Raw genomic sequence first — 17,185 nt, 5'->3', positions numbered from 1 at the left:
AGTAATTTGAGTCTTGTCTCCTTTTTTTCTTGGTCCATCTAGCCTAAGTTTTTTTTTTCAGTTTTATTCATCTTTCCAAAGAACTTATTTTGGTTTTGTTGATTTTTCTCTATTGTTTTCTATTCCCTGTTTCATTAATTTCTATTCTAATCTTTATTATTTCCTTCCCTCTACTTCCTTTAGGAAGTTGTTTTTCTTTTTTTAGTGTCTTATGGTAAAGGAAAATACAGTTAATGTGATTTTATTTTTAGTAGAAGATGGAACTTAAATTTTCTTCTAAGAGAAAAACCTTGAACAATTACAGTAGGAAATATTTTGATTACAAACTGCTCTTTTCAGAAATGCTGTTTCAGAAGGGATTAGCGTGTCAAAAGAGAGTGATTTTAATCAGAAAACTTTTTTTTTGGTTTTTTACATGAATTTCTTTTTAACATCTTTATTGGAGTATAATTGCTTTACAATGGTGTGTTAGTTTCTGCTTTATAACAAAGTGAATCAGTTATACGTATACATATGTTCCCATATCTCTTCCCTCTTGCGTCTCCCTCCCTCCCACCCTCCCTGTCCCACCCCTCTAGGTGTTCACAAACCACCAAGCTGATCTCCCTGTGCTATGTGGCTGCTTCCCACTAGCTATCTATTTTACGTTTGGTAGTGTATATATGTCCATGCCACTCAGAAAACTCTTTTTTAACCAAAGCAATATTATTTTAAAAAAATTTATTGGAGTATAGTTGATAGAAAACTCTTATATTTTAATGTGAGTAAAGTACTACCAATACTGCCATACTACATAGTTTGAAAAATAGGTTCATGGAATCGTAGGTATTGGTGTTCTATTTGATAATGCACCAAAGAGATAAATAATGTTTTTACTTCTTCTCTTTTAAGATAAAGTCAGTGGTTCTGGAAATAACTCTGATATGATGGAAAACAGCAAGGAAGAGGTAAGAATAATTTGAAGCATTTAAAAGATATTTATTAATTAATGCTAATCAACTAGAGTATGTCATCAGGTTGCTTTTATTTAATACATGCATGTGTTTGAGTTTACTGTTATACCCAAGTATTATTACAGTATTCATTTTGGGTCGTTGTCCACTTTTTGATGGTGTTCATTGTTTTTGTTATTGTTGTGGTTTGCTTCAGCTGTATAGCTAAAGTCAGACAACTGAAGGCTTGCTAACAGATAGGTATTTGAGTGTTATTATATTGCAACAGTGGTGCCCAAGGTGGTTGTTATGGGCATGACCCCATGGTTCTGAGATCTCTCAAAACTGAGTATTTTAGAGTCTCTTAAGCAGTATTATTGGAACCCATCCTGAGGTCCTTCACCTGATACCCCAGCCTACACTACAGTTTTAGGATTCTTCCCACCTAGTGTAAAAAATTGAATCCAATAAAATATACTGATTATATTGGCAAAACCAAGGTAAATTTAGTATCTCAAAGGAAATCGTAGAAGGTATTCTGTGCCATATGTTAGGATAGAGAAAGTGACACATGTTTAGATCCTTAAAACTCTCTGCCCCTGTTGGGATCTGATTACCTCTACACCTTTGTTTTGTCTTTGTTGGCTTAGGCCGAGATCATGATATAGCAGTGTATCATCTTCTGTACCTCAAAATTCAACAGTAACAATTTAATGAAAAAAATTAATCTTAAATCAAGGAAACTTGAGAGTAAATTAAAATTAGTTTTTGAAGTTCCTTTTAGAAAAATACTTTAGGCATAAAAATTATATCTCATTCTATCACTATATTAGACATCTTGGTATAGGGAAACAGTTAATTGTAGGGATGTTTCTCTGAGAGTTTTACTCACCTTTGTATTTATTTCTCGCATTTAGGGAGCTAGCTCTTCAGAAAAATCCAAATCATCAGGATCATCACGATCAAAGAGGTTGGTTGATGTTGAAGGGAAAAAAGTTACTTTCTTTTTCAGGTTGTTTTATTTTCTTTTTCTTAGAATAATCTTTTTTTCTAAACTTAAAGCACTCTGTTCTCAGTAAACTATTTTATACAAACATATATATTTTTAAAAGGGCAGTATAGTATAATGAATCTCTTGTATCCATCACTTGACTTTTAATTTTAATTAAAAATTTCCCAGGAGGGGATTTATTATATATTAGTGGCCCTGGCAATATGTAGATAATTTCTGTCAGATAATATATGTGCTTTAAAAACAAGGAGAAAAGGGGAAATGAAATGTTGAATGCCTCATGAGGCAATCTGAGTTTTTTAGGGTTATATGAAATTGTCTAGGATGGGGACTGGTAGCCATCATAGTTATGAGGAAGTTATAAGAAGATCAAAGAGTGGTTCAAATACTTGTCTGTGTTAAATTGTCAAAGTGAATTGTACGTAACAACTGAAACTACTTCAAAGCATAATGTAATGCATAATATAACTGTGGAGTGTAGTTTGTATTAGAAGTTTGCAATTTATTCTATTGGACTTTTACTTTTTTGAACCAGTGGAAATGTCTCTTAATAATCACAGCTTGCTTGTTATTAACTTATTCCCTAAAGTAGTGATTCTTAAATAGGAGTTCCCTTTAAAATCTTCCTCATAGCTTTTTCAGAATGCACATGCTCTGATCCTCCCAAGACCTACTAAATCATAATATTCAGTTATATGGTATAGAGATGTATGCTTCCCTAGGTGATTCTGATATGTATCCCTGGTTAAGAGCCACTGCTTAATCTAAACATGTTATTTATGTTACTTGGGTGTTTTTCCAATAGCAGAAATGTCCATAATTCTGTGGACTTAATTCTCTCATAGGAAACCTTCAATTGTAACAAAGTATGTAGAATCTGATGATGAAAAACCTTTGGATGAAACTGTAAATGAAGATGCTTCTAATGAAAATTCAGAAAATGATATTACTATGCAAAGCTTGCCAAAAGGTAAAGTGTATTAATTTTTCATATGAAGTTAAAGTTGAAATGCATTTTTAAATGTCATTACTATAAAATTGGAACTTGATTACTTTAAGCTGTGTGTGAAGGACCAAACCTAATATTTTGATAGTGATGGTCTGGAAATGTATTAGTATGGTAATGATAATGTGTGTTACTGAGGTTCAAAATTTAGAATATTCAGTCAGGTTTGATAAGAAGACTTATTTTCTCTTTCCATTGGGTTTTAGAAAAGGGATTTTATTTTCCAAATTATACTTGAATGTGGAAGTTGGTTTAAAAATTTAGTATATTAAGTTTTGGTTCAGTAAATTTTAATGTGTTTGCTTTATAGAAAAACATAATGAATACTCTGAAAACTTCTTAAGAAAACATTTAAAGTCTAGTTTAGTCTTACTGCATTCTTAAATTCCCTAAGACGCAAAGCTGAAGTTACCTATTAAATTTGACTTAGGTATATTTCTTGTAATTATCTTTTTAAAAATGCCTTGTTACATTTCCTCTCAACCGTTGCATTTCTAATATTAAAAGTGCATTGATTAGATTGGGGCCTGGGCAGGGGTGGGGAGGGGGGAAGCCAAATGAAAATCTTGGACTTTTCATAGCCCAAGTCTGAGAGCAGTGTGATTACATGATGAGAGAATGACAAGGGTCTTGGTAATTTCATAGTGTTTCAGAAATCAACAGTTTAGATTTTTCTCTTTATTGAATAATATGTTTAAAGGCTCTTAGCAGATTTTTCAAATTTATTCTCACAGATCATTTACAGCAGTGTTTACTACTTTATTCTCTTTCTCTACTTATGCTTATGTGACACATTTTTTGATTATGGAAATTTAAAAAAATGATGAGTTAGGAGAATAATACATTGCTTTACTAGGACAAATTGGGAGTTATAATAGATGAGAAATGAAATGAGGAAAAGAAATGAATGAGAGAAAGAAGAGAGAAGGAAAATTGATGGGCCTACCATTTACTTGGCTTTGAAAATCATCTGTGACAATTTTATGTAATGGTTTTGGTGGCCTACGGCAGAAACAACTAACATGGGAGTGTGAGTCCCATAGGCAGTGACTCACTTTGGATTATTACATTCTCAGTGGTTGTCACTGGGAGTCCTTATGATGGCCACTGGGTGAGCTAAGAACTAGGAATTCCAGTCTTTGTTTTAATGATATTGTGGAAGAGAGTTAGTATGGGATGTTACGAACCTGAACTAAGTGTAATTGTCTCCCACCAAACCAAAAATAGACCTGTTTCATAAGGTTAAATTTGATTGATTATAATTATTGTTATCATACTATATTGAGTATGTGTAAGTACCAGACTCTTAAAAAGTTAACTTATTTAATCCTCAAAACAATGCTGTAAGGTAGTTACTGTTTCTATTTGTAGAGATGAAAGAACAAATTCAGAGCTCAAGGAACTTTTTCAGCTTTAAATTGAGAAGCTAAGATTTGAACCCAGGTCTGCCTGAATCCAAAGCTAGTGAGTGCTCTTTCCACTCTGCTGCTTTGCTTCCATTTAGAGAAGAATCTTCAGAAAGAAATCTGGTTTTTTTTGGTTAACTATAAATCTTTAGCTTTTTTCAAATGCCAGGGCTTCTCTGAAAGTATATATGTGAAATGGTTGTTGTGAATAAAGGTTTTTTTCTGTGTGTGGAGATTATTTATATTTACCAGTTTGTAAAAACTCAATCCTCTGTGCCCTATTTCCCCCCTTTTTTCAGAGACTCAGAAGTTCATTTAAGTAGGTGCTATACCTTGCTAAAACTTGCTTGCTAAATAACATAGACCCATGTTTCAGGGAGACAGCCCCTGACAACTACCAGATTTTACAGTTGGCCCTCCGTATCCGTGGGTTCCGCATCTGCATATTCAGTCAACTGCAGATCAGAAATATTTGGGGAAAAAAATTCTGGAAAGTTCCAAAATGCAAAACTTGAGTTTGTTGTTGGCTGGCAACTATTAACATAGTGTTTACATTGTATTAGGTATTATAAGTAATCTAGAGATGATTTAAAGTATACAGGACGATGTACGTAGGTTATATATGCAAATACTATGCCATTTTATTTAAGGGACTTGAGCATCCACGGATTTTGGTATCCAAGGGGTCCTGGAACAAATCTCCCATGGATACTGAGGGATGACTGTACTTTCTTAATTGTTGTCAGTAATGCCCAATTACTAAGCCCAGCAATGTAGGTAAATGTGAGACCTGGACCCTTTTTACTATGCCCCTGCTTTATTTGCTCTTGAGAGATTAAAATGAAAACTTAAATTAGCAACCTCTCTCCTCAGTTCACATGTTTTATAGCTAAGAAAGTACATTCTTTCTAAAAGATTTCCATAGGGACCAACAATTGATCTCATTCTGCAATTTATTGTCATAGCACTTGAGCTTAAGTATCTTAAGGCAGTCTTTGTTTAAAACTCTTTAAGGACTTTGCAGGGTACCGAAACTTGGATGTATTATTTGGGAAATGCCACAGAATAGGTATAGCAGTAATAGCAGAATTAACTTCTCACATTGTCCCCCACTATCCTCCCCCAAAGCAATATAAAACAACCCCTTAAAAATCTTTTTCTGCATTTATGATTTGGCTTATGAGAAGAATAGGATGTCTTTTTAAAATTTTCTCTTCTGATCCTTTTGTTTTTTTAAACTGTGGAACTTAGCATGGATGTTCATATTCAGAACAGCTTTTGTGATAGGCAGTATAAAATTCAGAACTGGGCTAAGGCTTTATACTTTATTCACACATTTCTGTTATGAATCAGTACATAATACTGCCCCCCCTCCATTTTTATGAACTATATTCCAAAAAGTAATCTGTTGACACCTGGCCCTTTTACTATTTCCCTGTTTTATTTATTCTTGAGAGGTCCTTATACAAATACTGAAAACTTGAAAGAAACAAAACTATGTACCAGCAATGTTGGCTTTATCTGAACTGAAGTCTTGTACTTCACTTGCACATTTAATATGTGTAATGGTTTTTTAAATGAAATCATTCTAGGTACAGTGATTGTACAACCAGAGCCAGTGCTGAATGAAGACAAAGATGATTTTAAAGGGCCTGAATTTAGAAGCAGAAGTAAAATGAAAACTGAAAATCTCAAAAAACGCGGAGGTAAATACAAGTGAAAATGAAAACATGAGTTTAAAGTGCTGTTTATGACCATATTGGAAAATCTGATGTGCTTACTAAAAATACCTCCACTTTTCTGCCCATTGTTTTTTAAAAGCACTACTTAAAAATAACTTCTGTTTCTTTCTGAGCTCTGAAGCAGAAAAGGTTAAACACCATTTATCAAAATGCCTTTGCCTTCAGTGGCTATTAAGTTATCTCAAGAAGCTTACTATTTCCTTCTTACACATGTTAGTTCTGTAATGCTTATATGCCAGAATACCATGTGTTCCCTCTCACCCCGAAAGAATTTTAGATTTGGATAAAATCTTGCCTGTGGCCTTCAGGTAACTTTATACATATCTAAAACATTGTTTCACAGAGTGATGGACATCTGCATTAGTGTCACCTGGGGTGCTTATTAAAAATGCAAGTCCCTTGACTCCACTCATAACAATTTAGAATTTCTGAGGATGATGTCAAGACTCTGCCCCAGTTTGTTCTTATGTGCGTTCAAGTCAGAGATCTATTGATCTAAGGATATCAGTGCAGAGATGAGTAGGAAGGAGATGGGAACTAGAGCTAGTAACCTTCCCTCCATCTGTCTGAGCCGCCTTTCCCTTTGTATGTCTACCCTCACTTATACACACAACCATTGGCTAATCATCTGTAGAAAGTTAGCATAAGGAGGATTCATTTAAAAATTTACGACAGTGGAGTATGTGTCCCACTTGTTTGTGTGTGTTTAAAATAGTACCTGTATGTATTTTTTGGGCAGATTAAGAGAGTCAGAATCCATTACTGTAGGAAGAATGAATCTCTAAAAGATAGAACATGACACTAAGTTTCTAAATAGAAGTGTAATGGAAGCGTGTCTGTTAAATATTTATCATGTACATTGTGAAATTATAGCATAGTTCTTGGTGAAATTTTGTGAAGATTTTAATTTCAGTGCTATGTGATATCTTGATGGTACTAGTAAAATATATCTGTGTTTATAGTATATATACACATATATGTGTATATACACATATATGTATATATATGTGTGTGTATGTGTGTGTGTGTGTGTGTGTGTATATATATATATATATATATATATATATATAGGTTTTCAGATTCAATAATTCATTAGATTGTTAGAGAAAATCAAGGAAATGTTGTTTAGTCTTTTGTCCACAAGGGGGTGTTCTACCCCTCTCAAGCATAAGGAAGATTCATTGAGAATCTAATTCATAGTAAGGAAACTGCCATTGCAACAACAGAGCTCACCAAAGCTAAGTAGTATTTAAAATAAGAGAATCTGCAAGTAGAAGGTGATGATAAGGACCAGTAGTAAGAGTTTCTTCTTTTTATTTCTGATTATGGGTCCTCTAGGGAAGACAGATAACTAAGTGTATTGTGTCAAAATTAATATCTAATTGGTGGCTTTTGGGGAGGGACTCTGGAGCAGTCAGTGTCTCAAATGTGGATAACAGCTAAAAGGAGAATAAAAAAGAACCACAGTCATTGGGGAGGGTGTTTTTAGTGACACTTTACTATGCTGCTGGTATTTGGTCTGAGCTGATATGTCTCTGGAACATTTTATTGAGTGTTCTGTGTAAGAATGTTTATATTGTGCTTAAGGGAAAATGTATGTTTATAGCCATATAATAGCACTTAAAATCTTTCATGTTAATTTTTGTCTTAATGATTTTCTACATCTTTAAGCTGTCGGAAATCACACAGGAAATTTAACTATGTTTACTCATGTACACATGTACGAATAAACTAGTGATCTGAGGTACTGAATTGCTAGTTAATATTCAAACTTCCTAGGAAAGTTAGTTCTAAAATTGAATTCTAATATAGGAAACTGTCAAGAAGGTAAACTTTATACATAAAATAATCTTATAATGATTTGAAACAAAATTAAACACAAAGATATTGATCATTTCAGGAGCCATTGTTTTTTAAATACCATAGCCTATTTTGATATCCTTTCCCTAGTTTAATTGTTAGAAAACATATTTTACACCTAATTTTTCTATATGGCAGAATAATTTTGTTCTTTCTTTAAAACTGATAAAATGTATTGAGCTCAGAATTGAAAATGCCGCTTTTCCATTTATATACTATATATATTATAATCATGAAGATATTTCATAGCTAAAAATAAAAATTTAAAACATGCATGCATAGAAACAAGTATGTATACTAAAGTACCACTTGAGCATTTTACAATATTTGTTTCAGATCTCACTTAAATAAGATCTCACTTAAACTAATTGGTTTAGTCCTACTCTCATCTATATATCCTTCCTTTCACACCTCAGGTTGTGATTATTTGACGTTTGTATTCATGTGTGGTGTTTCCATGCATGTTTTTATATTTTTCTTTACATATTTTTATTCTTACAGCATTTATTTTTCACTTAAAAGTATACAAAGTAGTATCTTGTATATATCCTTTTGTAGCATTTCTCATCCAATATTGATTTTGACATCTATTCATATCAGTAAATGTACAATCTAGTTTTTTTACTTTTTGCTCTTCTGTAGAATTTAGTTGTATGAGTAAACCACTATCCATTTTCCAAATGTGAAATTATTTCTAATTTTCATTTTCAGATTTTTCAAATTTGCTAATTAACACTGCAATGAATATCCTTTATATGAGTCATTGTGCACAGATGGGAGAAAGTCTCCAATGGATCACCTAGTTTTTTTAAATTCTTGAGTGATATGTGTGCAAAAGCACATAGAAGATACTTAATATTATCTAACAGTGGATGAGCATTCAAACTCTAGCTTTTTGTTACCTTGTTTATATGAATGCAATCATTATTTGACATGAAAAAGCACACTGTATATTTATTTATGTTAAAAGAAATACAGAATATATGAATACTCAAGATCAAAACTAATGGAGGAGAATATGATTTAAAGGAAAATATTAGCAGCTTATATAGTAGGTCTTCAAATTCTCTGTATTTTCTGGAAAAGTATCATGGTGCCCTTATACCTTGGTTAAACTTTTTTAACTTATGCAAATAAAGATATTTGTGATAATGCTTGGGTCCATGGTGCTTTGGATCTTAAAACTAAGAAAAACACAAAATAGAAAATTAAAAGGTGAGAAATGTATTTATTGTTTTGTCTTTTATTTAGGGATAGAGACAGTTTTTTTTTCTTTTTTTAAGTCATTCACTTTTTTTTTTTTTGGTGAATGCAGGCATTTTCACTGGCCTCTTTTGAATCATAATCTACCATCTTATTTGGATCAAGGTCTTGGTTGCACATCAGAGTCGTCTGTAAAACTTAAAAAAGAAAAAAGTGTCCAGGAGATCCCCATTCAGTGGGTTAGGGGTGGGAATGGCTGTCCCTGTTTTTAAAAGATTCTTTGGCTGATTCTAATGTTCAGCTCAGATTGTGAAGCACCGTGCAGAACTATGGACGAGAGTGAGGCAGGAGAGGTCCCCTTTATTCTTGTGTAGGTTATCTTCCATCTGTTTTTCTGCAGAAACTGTGGAATGGGGCTCTGTCAAAACGCAGCCATTCTGAAGTTTTGCTGTCAAGATAGATATACCTGCAAATCTTATTTGTCGTTATTTGGAAATAATAGACAGTGCCGATATGGAATAGACATAGAAAAAAGGCAGGTTAATGGGGATTGTGGATAGTATTGAAGGGACTCTTAGGAAGGAAATTGGTAATATAAAGTTAGCAGGTTTTCACATAATATTGAAAGGATCTGTGTAGACAGTTCCATTTTGAGAATAAAAACTTTATGGCATACCTAACTTAAGTACAGGGTTACAAAAGAATCTATTCCATATATTTCACTTCCCCATTCTTTAAGAACTGATCCTGAATTTCTTTGTGAAGCAGTAGCAAAATGAAAAAGAGCTCTTGACCCCTATTTTTAGAACTTTTTTTATAGAGTCTCTTCATGTTATATCAAGTTGTTGTAAGAAACAGGGTTTGTATCTGTAAAAGGGAGCAAATTAGCTCTGCAATTTGTCAAGATTGTCATTTTTTTAGTAAGTCTGTAAAATTATTAACCTTTGTATTTGTGTCCAAAATGTCATTTTCTCAAGGATTATGAGGTATTTAATTTTCAATTCGAATGTTGGGAAATGCTGACTAAAGTATATATCTTTTTGTACGTGTGTATATGTGTGAATAATGGTCACTCCTTTCTCCTAGAAGATGGGCTTCATGGGATTGTGAGCTGTACCGCTTGTGGACAACAGGTCAATCATTTTCAAAAAGATTCCATTTATAGACATCCTTTACTGCAAGTACTTATTTGTAAGGTATGTAATGATCTGTTGATAATTAATTCCACAAATATTTGAATGCTTAACATGTGTCAGACTTTTGATGCACAGTGATGAAGACGGAAATGGTCTCTGCCATTGGAGGACATATAATGTAGTGGGGAAGACAGACATGAAAGGCCCAATAAGTGCTATGATAGGGGAGTTACTGTGTACTTGGGGAACACACAGGAAGCCTTTGTAATTTGGAGTTGGGTGGTGGGGGGCTTTATAATGGAGATGATGTAGGTGGTACCTGAAATATAAATAGGAATTAGCTTGGCAAAGTGGGATTGGTTCAGCATATTCTAGGCTAGAGGCAACATGGTATTCAAAGGCTCAGAGGTGAGGGAGAGTGTGGTGTCTTGGGAAACTGCAGAGTATATATGTGTGCACACATGTTTTACAACATTCCCTCTTACATAGCCTAATTACCCAAATCTGAACTCTCCATGTGGAGCAGGGTTTTGACATAATTTGGAGATAATAGAATTAAAAATGTTTCATATGTATTGAAGATAGTTTTAACAGTCTGTGTAAACTTTTTTTACAAGTAATACCTTGGAATTAATTTTAAATATCTATAATATCAAGGTTATCATTTCCCTAACTCATATTACTGCTAAAATTAATCCTTTGTTAGTTTGCTTCCCAATAAAACGCCTCCTTGAATTACAGGGGCAGACCAGACTTTCCTTAATTAGAGTTCCAGTTCTAGATCTTGTATGAATTTTTGGTAGATGTAGACCTCCTTAAATGTACTAAATTTACTCCATCTTTTAGTAATTTGTGTCCTCCTTTCCTTGAATTCATTTCAGCCAGGAGCCTGTTTAGGGTACATGTTGTAGCTTCTAGTTTTAAATTGTGACAGCTGAATTTTATATTGTTGGATTTGTAATGTGCATTACTTTTCTCTTTTCTTACATACGTGATTGGTTTTTTTTTTTAAGGGCCAGTCTGTTGTGCCTAGCCCATTTCAGTAATCAGTAGTTTTCATCAGTGGGCATGGAACCTTCCCTTTTCTCCAGTCCCAGTGAAAAAGAATTTAAAGTCATTCAGACTTGGATTTGAATACCAGTTTTGCCTCTTTCAGTTGTATAACTTTAGGAGATTTAGTTACATATTAATGAACCAAAGCCTTTTCTCTCAAATTGGGCTGTAATACCTCCTACCTTGCACAGTAGGTATTTGAGATTTAAAGATAATATGGGTTAATGTAGGATACTGTTGCTCAGCTCTATACATAGTAGCTGTTTATATATGATGACTAGTAAATTATTATTAACTAATAGCAACATCTAATACATTTTTATGTAGATCTTTGGTAGCTAGTCATATGAGATCAGAAATTTGCTTTACCAAAATCTTTTATCAACTTTTATGTAAGGAAAAGTGGTACTTGATGATACGGAAATCTATTTCAAGGAATTAATTTCTTGAGCTATTCCTGTGTCTGGAAAGTACTCGTAGGGGTAATACAGTGTTATCGCTTTGATTCTCTAAAACACACACAAACACACACAGACACACACACACACACACACATTCCCTGTACTTTTTTAATGACTTAAAAAATAAAGTTTTTCTCCTTTATGAATGTTAACAGTTTTGAATAAATTTCCCCTTTCCCTTTTCTTTTTTAATAGAATTGCTTTAAATATTACATGAGTGATGATATTAGCCGTGACTCAGATGGAATGGATGAACAGTGTAGGTAGGTAATAAATCAAGATGAACTAAAATTCAGTGTTGTCTGCTTTTTGAGGTGAAATTCTTACATAGTCTGTTACTAGATCTATTTTTTATAGTATCATCATTGATATCTTTCGTGAAAGGTTGTTCTTTTCCATGAAGTCCTTGGTTTATGTCTTTTAATTTTCTAATAAAGAATAAGTAAATGACCAAAATTACTTTGCTATTAAAATTGCTGCCAGGAAATTTTAAATTGCTTTAATACTGTAAAGGTTTAAAATGTGTTTCATTTCAGAATAATATTTTAATCTTTAAATAATTTCAGATGGTGTGCAGAAGGTGGAAACTTGATTTGTTGTGACTTTTGCCATAATGCCTTCTGCAAGAAATGCATTCTACGCAACCTTGGTCGAAAGGAGCTGTCTACAATAATGGATGAAAACAACCAATGGTCTTGCTACATTTGTCACCCGGAGCCTTTGTTGGATTTGGTCACAGCATGTAACAGCGTATTTGAAAACTTAGAACAGTTGTTGCAACAAAATAAGAAGAAGATAAAAGTTGACAATGAAAAGAGTAGTAAAGTATATGACCATACACCCAGATTTTCTCCAAAGAAAAACAGTTCAAATTGTAATGGAGAAGAAAAGAAATTAGATGATTCATGTTCTGGTTCTGTAACCTACTCTTATTCAGCACTAATTGTGCCCAAGGAGATGATTAAGAAGGCAAAGAAACTGATTGAGACTACTGCCAACATGAACTCCAGTTACGTTAAGTTTTTGAAGCAGGCAACGGATAATTCAGAAATCAATTCTGCTACAAAGTTACGTCAGCTTAAGACTTTTAAATCTGTGTTGGCTGATATTAAGAAAGCTCATCTTGCGTTAGAAGAAGATTTGAATTCAGAGATTCGAGCTTTGGATGCTGTAAACAAAGAGAAAAATACCAAAGAGCATAAAGTCATAGATGCTAAGTCTGAAACAAAAGTACGAAAAGGGGAAAAACTCTGTGCTTTGGAAAGGAAGGATTTTTCAAAATCAGAAGCTAAACTGTCAAGAAAGCAGGTAGATGGTGAGCGTGTGGATCAGAGTGTTGCAGTAGAGGAACAAAGAGCAAATAAAAATCCCAGTGGTGAACATAAAAAATCTGATAAAAAAGAAGAACCTCAGTATGAACCTGCTAACACTTCTGAAGACTTAGACATGGATATTGTGTCTGTTCCTTCCTCAGTTCCAGAAGACATTTTTGAGAATCTTGAGACTGCTATGGAAGTTCAGAGTTCAGCAGATTATCAGGGAGATGGCAACAGTGGAACTGAGCAAGAACTGGAGAGTTCTGTAAAATTAAATATTACTTCAAAAGACAACAGAGGAGGTATTAAATCAAAAACAACAGCTAAAGTAACAAAAGAATTATATGTTAAACTCACCCCTGTTTCCCTTTCTAATTCCCCAATTAAAGGTGCTGATTGTCAGGAAGTTCCACAAGATAAAGATAGCTATAGAAGTTCTTGTCTGAACCCCAAGCTGGAGAACTGTGGACTTGAACAGGAAAAGAATGATAATGAGCATTTGGTTGAAAGTGAAGTTCCATTACTTTCAGAAGAATCTGATCTTCGAAGATCCCCACGTGTAAAGACTACACCCTTGAGGCGACAGACAGAAACCAACCCTACAACATTTAATTCAGATGAAGAAAATAATGACACCGTTAAGGAGAAACAAAAACTATCAGTTTCAATGAGAAAAAAGGATAAGCGGAATTCTTCTGACAGTGCTATAGATAATCCTAAACCTAATAAATTGCCTAAATCTAAGCAGTCAGAGACTGTGGATCAAAATTCAGATTCTGATGAAATGCTAGCAATCCTCAAAGAAGTATCCAGGATGAGTCACAGTTCTTCTTCAGATACTGATATTAATGAACCTCATACAAATCATGAGAAGACTTTGTATGATGTAAAGACTCAAACAGGAAAAGATGATAAAGGAAAAAGGAAACGAAAAAGTTCTACTTCTGGCTCAGATTTTGATATTAAAAAAGGCAAATCAGCTAAAAGGTCTATAATTTCTAAAAAGAAACGACAAAACCAGTCTGAATCTTCTAATTATGACTCAGAATTAGAAAAGGAGATAAAGAGTATGAGTAAAATCGGGACTGCCAGAACAACAACAAAAAGAGTTCCAAATAAAGAAGATTATGATTCTTCTGAAGATGAAAAACACAGCAAAAAAGGAATGGATAATCAAGGTCAGAAAAGTTTGAGGACTGCCCAGGAAGGATCATCTGATGATGCTGAAAGGAAAGAAGAGAGAGAGAATTTCTCTTCAGCAGAAGGCATAGTTGATAACGACAAGACTCTCATGGAATTGAGAGATCGACTCTCTAAGAAGCAGCAGCCAAGTGTTTCCTCAGATGGTGTTGATAAGCTTTCTTCTGGGAAAGAGGAGAGTTTTAATTCTCCAGAAGACAAAAAGGTTGCTGAAACTAAAGAAAAGAGTAAGTATCTGAAAACCAAAATGTGTAAGAAAGTACAAGGTGGCTTATCTGATGTTGCTGAGAAGTTCCCAAAGAAAGAACAGAGTGATGAATCCTCTGAAGATGATAACAAGCAGAGCAAAAAGGGAACTGAAGAAAAAGAAAAGAAAACTACAGACTTGAAGAAAAAAGTAATTAAGATGGAACAACAGTATGAATCATCATCTGATAGCACTGAGAAATTACCCGAAGGAGAAGAAATTTGTCATTTTCCTAAAGGCATAAAACAAAGTAAGAATGACACAACTGATGGGGAAAAGAAGAGTAAAAAAATAAAAGATAAAACTTCTAAAAAGAAGGATGAATTATCTGATAATGCTGAGAAGTTACCAGGGAAAAGAGATAGTTGTGATTCTTCCGAAGATAAGAGGAGTAAGAATGGAACATCCAGTCGAGAGAAGAAAAGGTGCAACTTACCTGAAAAGAGTTCAAGGAAGAGACAAGATTGTTCATCATCTGATACTGAGAAATATTCCATGAAAGAAGATGGTTGTGATTCTTCTGATAAGAGACCAAAAAGAATCGAATTAAGGGAAAGAAGAAATTTAAATTCAAAGAGAAATACCAAGGAAGTACAAAATGGCTCATCATCTTCTGATGTTGAGGAGAGTTCCGAAGATAATAAAAAGCTGAAGAAACAAAGAGCTTCAGCTAAAAAGAAGGCAGGCAATATGAAGGAGAAAATGAGAAACTCCCTAAGAACAAGCACTAAAAGGAAGCAGGCTGACATTTCTTCCTCATCTTCTTCTGATATAGGAGATGATGATCAGAATTCTGTAGGTGAGGGGAGCAGTGATGAGCAGAAAATAAAGCCTGTGACTGAAAATTTAGTGCTGTCTTCACATACTGGATTTTGTCAATCTTCAGGTATGAGAAAATAAATAGAAAATTTGTACTTTCTCCCTCTTGAATAACTACATTGTTTAATTTTCTCTGAAGTCAATCAAACGCAAGGTTACTTACTGTTTAGGAAAACACCATTTAAAAATTCTTTATAGAGATTTACTAGAAACTCTTTCTCCATTTTTTGGTCATCATTGGGAGGTATTTGCAGCATTGTTAGTATTCTGTATCAGTTATACCAAGTGTGTTGGGTAAATTTATCAATGTTTAATGCTTTTATTTGGAGTAATGAAAAGTAATTTATGAAGGAAGATCAGACTGGTGCTAGTAGTTCAGTAGATATTTATTCAAGTAATGGAGATGAGTGCTTGGTATGGATATAATGTGTGTGAAAGTTTTAACTGCTTTGCCATTCATCTGACTTTTTAAATTGGGCAGAGTAACTTTGTGTCCTATGAAATCCTCAGAAAAATTTAAGTTTATTTATTGAAACCCTTTGCTTATGCTCATCAATTTTTTTCTAATGACATGAAAAGATATTTCCATTTTTAACACTAACAAAATAGAGGAAGAAAGAAATCCAGAAAGTAGGTGGATTACCCTACCCTGATGAGATAGAGCACTAGGACAATTAGGGTTTGGGTCAACCGGTCAATAATATGCCCCCCCCCAAAAAAATTAAAAATATTTATCATTATGGCAGTTCTTTAAAAAAAATCAGTTGTATAGTAAATGTACACTTGTTGGTCATATTGTCTTTTTTTTTAAGTCAGTAAAACCCATCAGTTAACCAGGGACACTTAAAATTAATTTTAAAATATAAAGTAGATTTCTTATGTAACTGTTTTCCCAGCACAAGCAAAATGTTAAAAATTTTTCCTTTCTTTCCTTTTGTTGTGATTTTCCATTTATCCCAGTTGGATTTTAGTGGAATTCACTTGAATCTTGATTTTTAGTAAAACTTTAAATCCCTTTTTTGGAGCTCCAGTGAGTTGGTTTGAAAACCAAGTGGGATATGCATGGTATACTCATTTTAATGCTCTGCTATATCAGATACCTAGATGGAGTTCTGCTTGTATGGCTGTTTTAACTACAGGTCCGCAGTCCCTGATATTCTTGGGGCTTAATGTATTTCAGGATTTTAAACATTTTTGTTTTTAGGAAGGTAATATAGAGTAGTTATCATATATTATATAGTAGCCCCAGTAGGTCCTGAGGCCCCATAATCAAACACATTAGTATTTCCGCAGCAAAACATATGAACGTTTACATGTAAGAGGAATAAACAGTTCAGATTAGATTTTGCTGCCAAATGAACTTTGGCACCACCTTACAAAACTTTAAATTTTGAGAACTTTTTGGATTTTCAAATTGTGTATGAGATTGTGGACTTGTATTCAAAACATAATATAATAGTTGCTAAATTTATTTATTCTCCCAATATGTCCAACTTAATTTAGGTGACAGTTTTTATGAGCTCTTAAAAAGCCTCCCCTGCTCCCATGAATTTAGAGGATTCCAATTTATTCAGCAATAGTTGGGTATCCTGTTACAGGGTACAACATTTTCCTAGAAATTGTGGCATGGCATGACCAACCAAGATGAAGAACACGATCCTAGGAGGTTATAGTCCAATGAGCAAGATAGATATAGATAAGTCATTTTTAAAAAAAAATACCAGAAGAAAGATATAAAACTAAAATGGGGCTGTGTGATAAATAACAAGTGAGCCACTTAATATAAACATTG

The 17,185-nt window shown here is 33.6% G+C and overlaps 1 protein-coding gene across 10 annotated transcripts in view; it reads left to right on the top strand.

Moving 5' to 3' along the window:
* The window catches only part of ATRX (ATRX chromatin remodeler), a 248,863-nt gene that overhangs the window by 73,813 nt on the left and 157,865 nt on the right, over window positions 1-17,185 (top strand). For 6 of the 10 annotated variants that reach the window (XM_082865330.1, XM_082865334.1, XM_082865325.1 and 3 more), the window contains 7 exons: window positions 892-947; window positions 1,850-1,902; window positions 2,790-2,914; window positions 5,949-6,062; window positions 10,248-10,357; window positions 12,007-12,074; window positions 12,378-15,460. In XM_082865330.1, the coding sequence (XP_082721456.1) occupies window positions 892-947; window positions 1,850-1,902; window positions 2,790-2,914; window positions 5,949-6,062; window positions 10,248-10,357; window positions 12,007-12,074; window positions 12,378-15,460 (3,609 nt within the window). The remainder of the gene's footprint in view (window positions 1-891; window positions 948-1,849; window positions 1,903-2,789; window positions 2,915-5,948; window positions 6,063-10,247; window positions 10,358-12,006; window positions 12,075-12,377; window positions 15,461-17,185) is intronic. The other 4 variants (XM_082865331.1, XM_082865329.1, XM_082865333.1 and 1 more) reach the window with 4 other exon arrangements.

This window comes from Leucopleurus acutus (assembly GCF_964270905.1).
Source record: "Leucopleurus acutus genome assembly, chromosome: X".
NCBI lineage: Eukaryota > Metazoa > Chordata > Mammalia > Artiodactyla > Delphinidae > Leucopleurus > Leucopleurus acutus.
This window is presented reverse-complemented; position numbering and strand designations above follow the sequence as displayed.